Here is a 13,261-nt window from a genome sequence, read left to right as displayed (position 1 = left end):
GTGGCATTAGGTACATTCACAATATTATACAACCATCACCACTATATATAGAATTTTTAAAAATATAAATGTTCTATTATAACAATTGTTATTCAACTTACTTTTCCCCATCTCTATATCTTAAAGATTTTCTGTGTCAGTACACATAGATATAAATTTTTGTCATTGCTACATAATATTTTATAGAGTGTATATATTAATATTTATTTCATCTGTCTCCCTCTTGAGGGACATGTTGTTTGTTTCCACTTTTTCTTATTACAAGTAATGCTATAGTGAACATTCTTACACACACAGCTTTATGCAGTACATGTAGGACTATTTTCTAAAGAAATAGCATCACATGTACAACAATACTTAAGTTAAATTTCTAAGAGAAGATAAATTGGAGAAACACTAATATGGTTCATGAATTCATATTGTGAAACATGATAACAAGTTGTGATGTATTAGATAATGATTCCCAAGGATATTTACACCCAATCCCTAGAACCTGTGAATGTCACTTTATATGCCAAAGGGGATTTTGTAGATATGGTTAACTCAAGGATCTTGAGATAGGGAGCTAATCAGCCATGTGGACCCTAAATGTAATCACAATTTCATTATAAGAAACTTCCCTTATAAGAAAAGGAAGAGGGAGATCAGACTACAGAAGAGGAGAAGGCAATGTGACAATAGGGGCAGAGATTGGAGTGTGGTGCCCAGACACCAAGGAAGGCCAGCAGCCATCTCAGCTGGAAAACAAGATCTATTCTGAAGATCCTCTAAAGATTTAGAGCAAATCCTTGTAAAAATGATTATTTTTAAAAAATAATTATGACTTTTTGCTTTAAATTATTTATGGAAATAATTTGCCATTTAGTATATGATGCTTATGTGTTTTATCTATGTAAACCCATGGTAAATTACATGAGGGCAAGAATTCTGTCAATTACAAACTAATTTTGCATAGAACTATATCTAGGTCCTGAACCAATGTTGATCATTTCTATGTGATTGTTTCTATGTTTCTATTGGAGGGAGGGGCCCAAGATTAATCTGAAACCATACAGACCAAGTTTCTGTGCTATCAAATCTCCCCTTCTTACTGGCTATGATATGCAGGTAAAAATGGCTCACCCAGCTCTTTCATATATCTTTCAAAATTTTCACAAGAAATGGATTTCCATGTTCCTTGGAGCCGATCAACCATTCTGTCTAAACTGATCTGAAAGAAAAATAGCATCATTAGGATGAGTATGTTATTGTTGCCTGAAATAGTGTTTTTAATACAATTCTTGTGGATAGTACAGAAAAGTCAGGGGGAAAGGTTAGGAACTCGAATCCTTGTCATCTTTTCTTAATATCATCCAGAGCAGGAAAACTCTCAAATGTAAGCTGGTCAAGATGAAAATGGAAACAGTTTTTGGCAGGACCAGATATAATTTTTCCATCTCTAATTTAGGATCAAAACTAGGTTTATAAATTCTAGTTCCTTCCCTAAGAACGGTCACACACACACACACGGAGCAATGCATAAGGGGAACCAGGCAGCTATGTTTATGCCCTAGGACACCTGTACTCCAGGTCTTTGTTTCTCTTTCTCTGACCAAGGGTGATCTAGAATAAGCCAATTTATCAGCTGTTTAGAGATCTTATCACACTCTCATTCTTGATAATTTGAACTAAAACCCAGAAAGATTTCATAGATGATTTGGCATTTGAACTAAAAAGTTAAATTTAGTGAGGGCTAGAACAATCATTTTAAACCATGTACATATTGAGCAAGAGAATGAAACATAGAAAAAAAAAAGGAAGGAAAGAGGTTGTGTTCACGCACACACACACACACACACACACAGCCTTGTTACTGATGCTTTTCCAGATGTCTGCTCAATTTCCCATAAGCTTAGAGAGTCATCACTGCCATGAGAACACCAAATATCTTCTTAGTAAATCCCCCTTAATTTAGGCTAGGTTCTGTTCCTTTCAATCTTGACTGAAACACTCTGATGTCCACTGATATCTGTAAGGAATCAGAATAGAGGATAAGGAGTATAATAGGAAATACACCAACTAGAGAAGAGGAGATTTCCAAGGTTAAAAGACAAGCACAGCCTTACACATGCCATCAGCTCTGAGAACATCATTGTTAATTCTAGGCAATGCTTGATGTCCATATGCTAACACAGAGTTACTAAGAAAAACTGAAATTATAAAATTATTTTAAGACAGAAAAGAATAGCATTTTATTAACAATTCCCATTAAAATGTTAAATTTCCAATATCTATAAATATCTGTAAAAGCACTTATCCAGGCCAATGGTCCTACTGATACTTATTCAACTAACACTTATGGAGAACTTAGTATTATATGCCCAATACGAGACTAAGCAATTTTGCATACACCATTGATTTAATGTTCCAACTGTGGTTGAAAAAGATACCATAGCTTGTTTGATTCGTTTCCTTTCATGTGTTAGGAGGTTTACCGTTATGATTTTTTTTACATTAATATGTACAATTTATAGTTATCCCCACTCAATTGAATAGCATGAGGCTGAAGCCAGTAAATGACTCACCACTGACGGTACTAAAGATATTAAAATTAGGCACTGAAGTTACTAAAATTCCTAGGATTTTTTTAAGAAAATGTCAAATGTGTTGGATGCACACTGATCCTCCAACATAAGGAAATCAACTATTGGAAATCACCTCCTTGAAGAAGATGTCATATTGGGAGCTCAGTATTGGTCTCTATTGCTGGCAGGTTAGACTTTCAGAGAAGTATCAGTAAAATAGAGACCAGGCATGGCCTCTATCTCTGCCCCTGTGGTTCCTCTGTTCATGTGCTCATCATGTCGATTCAAAGACTGGCTGATGTGCACTGGCCTAGTCATGTGTCTGCTTGGTTGCTCACTGCCTATTCTGTGATGAATGCTTTCTGGTGTCCATTACTATGTGAGTCAAAAGTCTTCACACACTATGCCCGTTCCCTCAAGTACATCCACATTCCTCGATGCCAAACTTCCTTGTCTTCAATTTTTCAGTCCTTTTCCTTCCAGACCCCTGACCAGCCCATCAGAATATTCCCTCTACCCATGCGTATGTCTTCATTCTCACCTCAGCCCACTGCTCCCTCCACACAAAATGAGTAACAGGTGCACCACTCTGAGCTTTGTCCATTGGGACGATTTTTCCTCACCACTGTTTTCAAAGCCCCTCCCACCCCGAGGGTAATTAAACCACTGCCTGTTTTTAACTTGCATTCACACACTAAGCTGACCTGCCCATAAAACATGTTCAAGCTCTTCTTACTCCTTCAGCTGGTTACATGAGCGCCCCACAAAGTCAAGGAATGATCTGAGGGAGGGTTGCTGGTACACCCGTGGTGGGTGACATGAGGAGCTGGGCTACCTGCTCATGCAGTTACTTCATATATTCTGGTCTTGCTTAGCCTTAATTCCAGATGCACAATTTTGATCTTATTTTGGAATGCTGGGCCTGCCTGAGTCTATGATTCTGTGGGTCTAACAGAACCCAGCTCATAATGGACAGTTCCAGACGCATGGTTACTTGGTGCCTTATAATCAAGACTTCTGTCTCTGCAAGTCCCCAGTAACACACCAGGAACTCTTTTCAAAAGCGTATAAGTTTCTGTTGCAGGTGGCATGGTCTTGCTCCGAAACCCCAGGGGTCTGTGTTATGATGCTTCCACTGTGGCTTCATCTCTCCGCCACACTGCATATTTTCCCATCACTAATACCTCCAGTGGCTTAGGGTTTGCCAGATCATATGGCCCAAGAGGCAGGGCTGCTTGCACTGTAATTCTGACTTTCTGCTCCAGGCCTCATTCAAAGCAGGGAGCTATTCCTGTCACCCAGTATATGGGCTGGAGCACATTCCTAGATGTGGAATATGTTGCCACCATAAACCAAAGGATCCTACCAGGAATTTTGTTTCCTTCTTTCTGGTACAAAGGCAAGATGCAGCCATTTGTCTTTTGGAAGAGATGTTCTCACTGCCCTTGACCCAGCTGGATCCCTAAATACAACAGTGGAAGTCCACTCAATTGCCACCAACTTAAACTCCCATACTCTGCAGTGCATATGTCTTGCCAACGCCTCCAGTATGCTAGCCATTCTTGCTCATCCTCCTGATCAACATGATATGTAGGATATCCAGACAGCTCAGATCTCATCTGATCATATTACAACAGCTGAAGGTAATGTAGGCCCCTAACCTGTAAATGTATATTGTTCCACGTAAATGCAGTTTCTATTCCTTTTTCTGATCTTTTCTTATTGGGATAGACAAGAATGCCATAACATGTACTTGAAGCCATATTAATCTGCTCCAGCAAAGATAACTGGCACAGCAGCCGTGACTGGGGTTATTATTTGAGTTTGTAGTAGCCTACAGTCATTCTCCGAGATTCAGTTGGTTTCTGCAGTGGTCAGACTGGTAAATTAAATGGAGCTGTGATGTGGACCACCCCCCTCCCGCCACCGCCATTCTTAAGATCCTTTAGAGTAGCATTCATTCCTCCCCATCGTTACCACCAAATACAGTGGATTTTGATGTACCATCTTAGCCAGGACTGGCAAAGGAATAGGGGATAGAGGGGATTGGGGTGTAGAGGTGCCATTTTAGAAGCTCTCACTTCACCTTCCCCCCTGTGATAGCTCCCATTTGGTTTGAATGAGAAGTCAAGGTGGGGTTCCTTCAACAGTCAAACATGTCAATTCCAATCATGTATTTGGAGACCAGAGAGTTGACCACTGGATGGGTCCACAGACTTACTGGACCTTCTGAGAGCCAGACTTAGGCTGGGGTTCTGTTTATTTCAGAGCCTGGCCCCTGGATGCCTCCATTCTACCGAGATGCTTTGAAATCCTATAAGTCAATATAGGATTTTGAGGGTATTTGATATTTGGATATTCCTCTTTCCAAACATTTGGATATTCCTCTTTCCATAGTGTGTATTTTCTCAAGTAAGTATCATAAGTCTCTTTTGAGGGAACTTGGGGAAATTAACACAGTATATTTTTGCCATGGTATTTCAAAATTCTTCCTCCTGTGGACTTAGCCACCTCTTCAGCCAGTGGTTTCTGGGTCTGAAAACTGGCTGAGTTCTGGGATGTGGGCAAAAGATCAAGACTTTCTATTGAGATTACCACCCTTAATCTGCTGTTCATATATATATTCTTGCCTTCTTTTGGTTAATATATTAAGTAACACCCTCACTGGCTAGTCATCTATTTTACCTCTAGGGATATAATGTTCTCTTAATCATCTCCACATCTCCCTCCAGGTCAAGTCCACTTGGGTGCCCTTCAACTTTCCCTGGTGGTATGGTAATTGTAACCCCCTGGCTTCTGGCAATAAAATGCTGCTGTTTGGTTCCTGTTGCTTCAGAGTCTCATCATTGCCATTGCTATCACTGAGCCAGCTAATAGAGATAGACATAGGTATGGATGATGCATATAGATCTCTATTCTCTTTCTACAGAAAGGTATTTTGGCTATATTGAGCCATAGCAGAAGTACAGGTCTCATAAATTTCCTACAGAAAAAGAGAGAGGAGAACCCCACCATATAAGAGTTTCATACAGTGTTGTGGCATATTGGACTTGGGTTATTTTAACTAAAAATTTGAAGTGTACTGGAGCTGGACAAGGCATAGTGGGCACCCTGTAGAGACAGGCATGCTAGGAAAATGCAAGCCTTACTCGTTTGCTATTCATTCAATAAACTTTGAGTATACAGATATAGATATATAGATATATAGATAGATAGATCTGTATAGTAGAAACGTGGAGAACTGGTCGATATTTTAGACCAGAGGTCAGCAAACTATGATCTGCATACCAATTCCTGCCAGCACCTGTAGATGAAGTATTACTGGAACACAGCCACGGTTATTTCTTTGAATATTATCTAAGGCTGTTTTCACATTACAGTAGCAGAGCTGAGTAGTTGTGACAGATATCCCATGGCTCACAAAGCCTAAAATGTTTGCTATTAGGCCCTTTACAGAAAAATGTTTGCTGGCCCCCATTTTAGAGTCTCATGTTTGATTATTTAAAACTCAGGATCCTAACAGCTACGGTGTTTGTAGGCTTTCTGTGCTTAGGATAGAAAAGTGGTGGATAACATTTTTTTTCCATAGCTTTTTTATCAAGAAAAGACATTTTTATAATTATGTCATGGGCAAGGCCAACAGAAAATGTAATTTAAGAAGCTAGGCTCTGGCATTTCATAAAAGTTACGTGACAGAGAGATGGCTATCAGTCAAATATAGATGAAATATTTTTAAAAATTGCTCTGAGTGCTGCAAGGCAGAAAGTCACAAGAATTAAATTGATTAGGAAAGAAGCAGGGTAAAAAAAGCTGTCCTGCTGTCTGCCTCATCCTGAGTTTAACCTCCAGGGTCTAATGATCCTGTTAAACTCCAAAGCTTTCTTCAGAAGTGGCCCTGACTCTCCCACCCTTTTAGTCGCCCTAGTGATGTTAAGCTCTCAGGGTTTTCATGCACTTCTAATGCACTTAGATTAAAACCATGCTGGGAGAAAAGTATCTTTAATGACTTTTTAAAGGAAAATGTCCTGGAAATAGGGCAAATCCACCAGAAAACTTTCAGTGTGTTGGTAAATAGAACACAATACTCTAGAGCGGCTTCTCTTTTTGTATTGGTTGGGCTTTGTAGGGCATTAACAAGATTTGGGAAGAGTGCAGCCTTTCCTGGTCATCCCTCAGTAGGTGCTCATTGAGGACAATGGGAAAAGGCTGCACCTTGGCCATCCGCGAGACTCAGGGTGTTTCTGCATCGCCCCCACTGTTCACAAGAGAGCTGGAAGTGAGCAGCCAACAGGAAGCTGGGGCCCAATGGCTGGATGAGACACATGGTCACACAAGCAAGCAACCACGTGGCATATGCTCCATACCAGTGTTCTTCACACATTTGTTTAATATTTTTTAGTAGGAAGGATAGCAGGAGATACGTCCAAGTCCTAACGCCTGGTACTTGTGAATGTGACCTTGTTTGGAAATAGGATCTTTGCAGATGTAATGAAATTAAGGATCTCAAAATGAGATCATTCTGGATTTAAGGTGTTCCCTAAATCCAATGACACATGAATGAAATTGAGAGAGATTTGAGACACAGAGACAGAGGCAAAGGCCAAGAGAAGACTGACCAAGACAGAAACCGGAGGGCAGCCATAAGCCAAGGAATAAATACCAAGTACAGCCAGCAGGCACCAAAAGCTAGGAGAGAGGCATGGAGGGGCACCTGGGTGGCTCAGTCGTTAAGCATCTGCCTTCAGCTCAGGTCATGATCCCAGGGTCCTGGGATGGAGCCCCTCATCGGGCTCCCTGCTCTCCGGGAAGCCTGCTTCTCCCTCTCCTACTCCCCCTGCTTGTGTTCCTGCTCTCGCTGTCTCTCTCTCTGTCAAAAAAAAAAGGAGAGAGGCATGGAAGAGATTCCTCCTCAGAGCCTCCAGAAGGTTTCCAACACCTTAATTTCACACTCTGGCCTTCAAAACTATAAGATAATAAATCATAATAATAAATCATAAATTTCTGTCATTTGAAACTACCAAGTTACGATAATTTGTAATGGCAGCCCTGTGAAACTACTAAAGGGAGAAACTAATTTTTAAAAATCTTAGGTCATTTTATGTTTAAAAGAAGGAGCTTATTTTATTATGTAAAATACCATTTAAGCTTATGAAGAATTGTCTATTTCACCGGATTTTTTTTCTTAGTCAAAAATTATCATATTTACCAAGGATAGAGGTAACTTTTATAGACAATAATAACAGTAAGTAATTATGATAATATAATAAAAGACTGAGTAATAATAGTAATAGTATAATTATATAATAAAATTATATAAATTAAATTTTTTTCTGAAATTCATGTAAGAAAAACGCTTTCCTTATTTCTCTAGTTTCTCATCCTCTCCTCTTTCCCTGTCAGTTTTCTTTTGAAATACTCAGAATCATACAACTTCTTTGGGGTAAATATTGAAGGATTTAAGATTCAGATGATAAAATAAATTACTTGATAGTGGGAAATAGTATAGTGTTATGCTTTATTCTGTTTCAGAATTTCAGCAGATTGCTAACTTCAGGCTGTTCTTGGGGTTGAGTGCTGTCTGCTTCTGAGCGATCATGTGATTCAGACCAATCAAAATAAGAGGAAGACTTCCTGGAGGTATGAGTAAGACTGCAAGGTCAGGGCCAGGCAGGCAGAGGGCCTGTGATTCAGATCCTGCTGGGTTCCCAGGCTCTCATGCCCTTCTCTTCCCACAGTTAGAGCTGTTTGAACCCCACCTGCTGCCTTAGCATTGTCCTGAGGCCGCCAAAGTTACACATTCACCAGGTTATTATAAATTAGCATTAACTCCAGTGGTTCCCAAGCTTGACTTGCATTTGTAAAAATGCCAACCCATGTGTGCACCCTAGATTTCTCAATCGGAATTGCCAAGGACCAGACTTGGCAATATGAATTTTTAGAATGTCTCCCAGGTGATTCTTCATCAAAGGCTCAGTAATGAAGGGCAAATGCACTGGACCAGTGGTTCTCAAAGTGTGATTCCTAGACCAGCAACATCACCATCACTTGGGAACTGATTAGAAATGCAAATTCTTCTTTTTTTTAAAGATTTTATTTATTTATTTGACAGAGAGAGACACAGCGAGAGAGGGAACACAAGCAGGGGGAGTGGGAGAGGGAGAAGCAGGCTTCCCGCTGAGCAGGGAGCCTGATGTGGGACTCGAAACCAGGACCCTGGGATCATGACCTGAGCCGAATGCAGACATTTAACGACTGAGCCACCCAGGCACCCCAGAAATGCAAATTCTTGACTCCTTCCCACCCAAAGCTTGCTGAATCAGAAACTCTGGGAAAGGAGCCTATAACCTGTGTTTTAACAAGCTCTTCAAGTTTGAGAACCACAGCCCACGCTTAGATTCACTTCCAAAGAAGAGAGTATGGAACAGTAGAAATAGTAATTTTACGAACTTGGTGGCCATCATCCTAACCAAGTGATCAAGTTTAAATCACCTGTGTTAAGTCATACTGATGTCATGTGCCCCTTGATATGATGCAGTCAGAAGGTACTTCATCTCTGTGGTTTTCTTCCTAAACACCCATAACCCAAATCTAGTCATGAGAAAGCATGAGACATGTGAAGACAAAATGGAGGGACATTCTTCAAAACTGTAAGGTCTTGAATAACAAGGAAAAACTGAAACTCTCACAGATTGAAGGAAACTAAGGAGATATGATGACTAAAAGCAATGTGGGATCCTGACTCGGATCCTAGAACAGGAAAGGACATTAGTGGAAAAATGGGAGGAGTTTGAATCGTCTATAATTTAGCAGCTAGTATCATACCAACTTCCATTTCTTAATTTTGGCAAATGTACACCATAATGTAAGAAGTTAACATTCGGGGGAGTTGGAGGAATGGTATATAGGAACTCTCTGTACTATATTTGCAGCTTCTCTATAAATCTAAAATTATTCCCGGGATGCCTGGGTGGCTCAGTTGGTTAAGTGACTGCCTTCAGCTCAGGTCATGATCCCAGGGTCCTGGGATCGAGTCCCGCATCGGGCTCCCTGCTCGGCAGGGAGTCCGCTTCTCCGTCTCCCATTCCCCCTGCTTGTGTTCCCTCTCTTGCTGTGTCTCTCTCTGTCAAATAAATAAATAAAATCTTAAATAAATAAATAAATAAATAAATAAAATTATTCCCCAAACTGTTAAATGTAAAAATAAATTTAAAAAATAAGACCAAAAATATTGTCCATGGATCAGTAGCACCTGACTCACCTGAAAGCTTGTTAGTAATGCAGGTTATTAGAACTCACTCCAAATCTGCTGAATCAGAATCTGCATTTTTCAAAAGATCCTTAGATGAATCGTTTAATGTACAATAACATTTGAAAAATCCTGCTCTTTACCACAAGCCTTGGATTTAGCATCAGCTCAGTGTTGTCTGGGCTGGAAACGTGAACTAGTTTTGTTTAAACATACCTTCTTCTTAAGACCTCAGGTCCGTTTTCAACCTAATTCAGATGGCTAAGCTTCTGTGCCCCTCCGTAGGGCTCAGTCCTTACATAGTAACACCTTCAAAAAGGCTCAAAACCTATCTTGTGTTTGTGAGACATTTTCTCCCTTAAAAGACAGGAGTCTTGCCTTTGATCCCTGACTCTGGGATCCCTGCCTGGGTCCCTGCTACCTGCCACAAACTTCCCTCTTGCTGAAAGTCAACTTGCCTGCCATTTTAAGTGCTGCCTCCTAGGAGCCTCCTGTCACATCTTTCAAGGCACCTCCCATGCTGTTGTCACTATAAACTCAGATGTTTAGTCTATTTGCCAGATTCAACCATGCCTGGAAATATCTAGAGATAGGATGGCATGTGGTGAATTTGCTTTTCTATCAAACAGCTCAACAAAAAGGACAGGACTTCCAGAGATCCCCGTGTTTACCAAAAAAAAAAAAAAAACCCCAAACAGTAGGATATATGATCAGAGGTAATAGGTAGGAGCAACTAAAGGCCTAGGAATAAAACTAGAAAGGTAAACAATTTCCTCTGCACCCAAGATTTTTACTTTTGTGTCATTGAAGTCTCAGAAACAAGAACTTAACTGATTCTATAAAGATAGTTTCTTGATGGGGTATTATTTATAAAATCCAGTTAGAATGGTGAAAACGGACCATTCTGCAGATATATTGGCATTGACCTTCTCCTCTTGAGGAGAAGGATTGGAGTGAATTGCTGAAGGTATAAAGTCAGGAGAGAGGTGCCTGGGTGGCTCATTTGGTTAAGCATCTGACTCTTGATCTCAGCTCAGGTCTTGATCCCACAGTAATGAGTTCAAGCCCCATGTTGGATTCCATGCTGGGCATGGAGCCAACTTAAAAAAAAAAAAAAAAAGGAGAACTTACTCTTTGAAAACCTGACTGGCTCAGATCTTCCAAGGGAGACCAGAGCTTCTTGCTTTTTATAGGGAAACACTGGGCATCATGGCAAGTGTCATCCTCGGGAAACATTATCTGAATTGAACCATGGCACATGGATTTGTCAGGGAAGAGTTGCACCAGCACCCAAATGATTTGAGAGCAGCTGAGATAAGCCCACAATGATTTGGAAGTTAGAACCAACCTGGTGAGTGGGGCGTGGGGAGAAGTTTATGGGATTCTATGCCTCACTGAGCCATAAGAGAGCTCTGGATGGGGCTGGATGTTCCCACAAGTCTACAGGTGGCAGGTAAGTCATAGATCACCGATATGCAACCCTCTGGGCATGCTGACCATGCCCAAGTTGCAGTAACCCAGAGACGTGCATTTGAGCCAACACACCATACTCTACAAATGTGCCCATTTCTAACCTTTTTGTGTCTTATTTCTTTTAATCTTCACTTTTGAAAAACTCTAATCTTGTTGCTGATGAAGTAGAAAGTAGATCACATTGTGCTCAGGATAGATAGGAATACTATCTTTCACAACATCAGTGACTAAAGAAGTTGCACAACCAGGGGAGGGAGGGAGCAGGGCTACCTGAGAGCTCTGACCCCTTGCTGCAGTGGAGAAGGCCAACTGCACCCTAAGGTGGGCACGGTTGACTTTAGTATCAACTGTAGGAAGCAAGTTTACTATTCTATCAAAATAATCGGTGGGATAATCTAATATCATCTCCAATTAAGATATTCAACTTCAAAATTTTGACACTTTAGAGTCTAAGATTGCAATGAAATATTCAGTAATAAAAAAAACATTGTCATAGAAGGCAGAACACTTATATCTTTGGCTTTGTGATCCTAAGTGTGCATTATGAAACTAGCTCTAGGCTAGGCAGTATGTGAGTAATTTATTCTTCTTATATTAACATCAATTGTGAAATCTAAAGTGAGTGATGACATTCCAGGAACAATTGCATGTAATAATTCTTTAGCAGGTTTGGGCAATGTGGAGTAGCTATCATAAGGGAAAATGTCAGCTCACGCTATTTTAATGACGATGATGGCTCCATGGAAAAAGAACTTAGGGGAGAATGAGTTTAGTGTCTGGGTTCCAGTTCAAGTCAAAGTGAAAATGAAAAGCAAACACTATTTTGAAATTAATTTAGGGGATTATTGGTGACAGATGAGAACTTATGTTTCAGGGTTGTCTAGAAACAAACACCAACAATTTTGAAAAGCAGTGAGATTTGTTCATTCATTTATCTATGGGTATACAAAATTATTTACACTCTGATCAAAAATATGAAAAAATTGCATAATAAAATGACTGGAATTAAATGCACTAAGTTAATCATGTGAGATGATCGAACTGTGGGCAAGTTAAATTTTTTCTTCCTACTTTTCAATAATTTCAGTTTGTCTGGAATCCTTCCATAGTCAAGAGAACAAATTCCATTTTAAAGATAACCCACAAAAGGGCAAATACTATGTGATTCTACTCATATGAAGTATGAGTAGAAGTATCTATTTCTATCAAAGTCATAGAAACAAATAAAAAGGTGGTCACCAAGGGCTGCAGGGTGAAGGAGAGTTTCTGTGTTGATGGAGGTGGGCATAGAGTTTCAGTTTTGCAAGGAGAAAGGTGCTGGAGAGGTGCTGCGCAACGATGTGAATACACTGTATGCTACGGAACTATACACTTACCAATGGTTAAGATGATAAATTTGTGGTATGTCCAAATAACCACAATACAATATATAAAATCTTACTGCAAAGATAAAATTTTAAAAATAAAATATATTCATCAAGGGCTTGTGAGACTGACCAGATATGGGAGTTAAAGTCAGAAATTAGTCTCAAGTGCGCTCCTGGTGCACATCACGCAAAATATAGAGTATACCGGAGGGGAAGCAGTTTTGTAAAGAAAAAGGAGATATGCATTCAACTTAAATAGCCAGTGTCTGTAGGAAAGCCACTTTAAAGTGTGCATTGGCAAGTTGGATACAGAGTTGGAGCACAGGAAAAAAAGATCGGGATCAGGGGGAAAAACATGAGAGACTCGGTGATCTGATGAGGAAGAGATCACTCAAGATTAGAGTGTAAAGTAAGAGGAACAGGTGCAGAGCTATATGAAAAACTAACATACAAACACAACCAGTGGGGTGACTAAGAAAAGGGGACTATCTGAGTTTCCCAAGGCTGCTATAACAAATCACCACAAATTGGGGGACTTATAACCACGGAAATGTATTCTTTCACAGTTCTGGAGGCCAGAAGTCTGAAATCAAGGTGTCAGCAAGACCATC

General features: G+C 40.1%; 1 protein-coding gene across 3 annotated transcripts in view; it reads right to left on the bottom strand.

The window, feature by feature from the left end:
• The window catches only part of FABP12 (fatty acid binding protein 12), a 58,662-nt gene that overhangs the window by 4,369 nt on the left and 41,032 nt on the right, over nucleotides 1–13,261 (bottom strand). For all 3 annotated transcript variants that reach the window (XM_036100815.2, XM_036100817.2, XM_036100816.2), the window contains exon 2: nucleotides 1,123–1,210. In XM_036100815.2, the coding sequence (XP_035956708.2) occupies nucleotides 1,123–1,210 (88 nt within the window). The remainder of the gene's footprint in view (nucleotides 1–1,122; nucleotides 1,211–13,261) is intronic.

Source organism: Halichoerus grypus, chromosome 5 (genome assembly GCF_964656455.1).
Source record: "Halichoerus grypus chromosome 5, mHalGry1.hap1.1, whole genome shotgun sequence".
Classification (NCBI taxonomy): domain Eukaryota; kingdom Metazoa; phylum Chordata; class Mammalia; order Carnivora; family Phocidae; genus Halichoerus; species Halichoerus grypus.
Note: the sequence above shows the minus strand (reverse complement) of the source record. Positions and strands in the feature narration are given on the sequence as shown.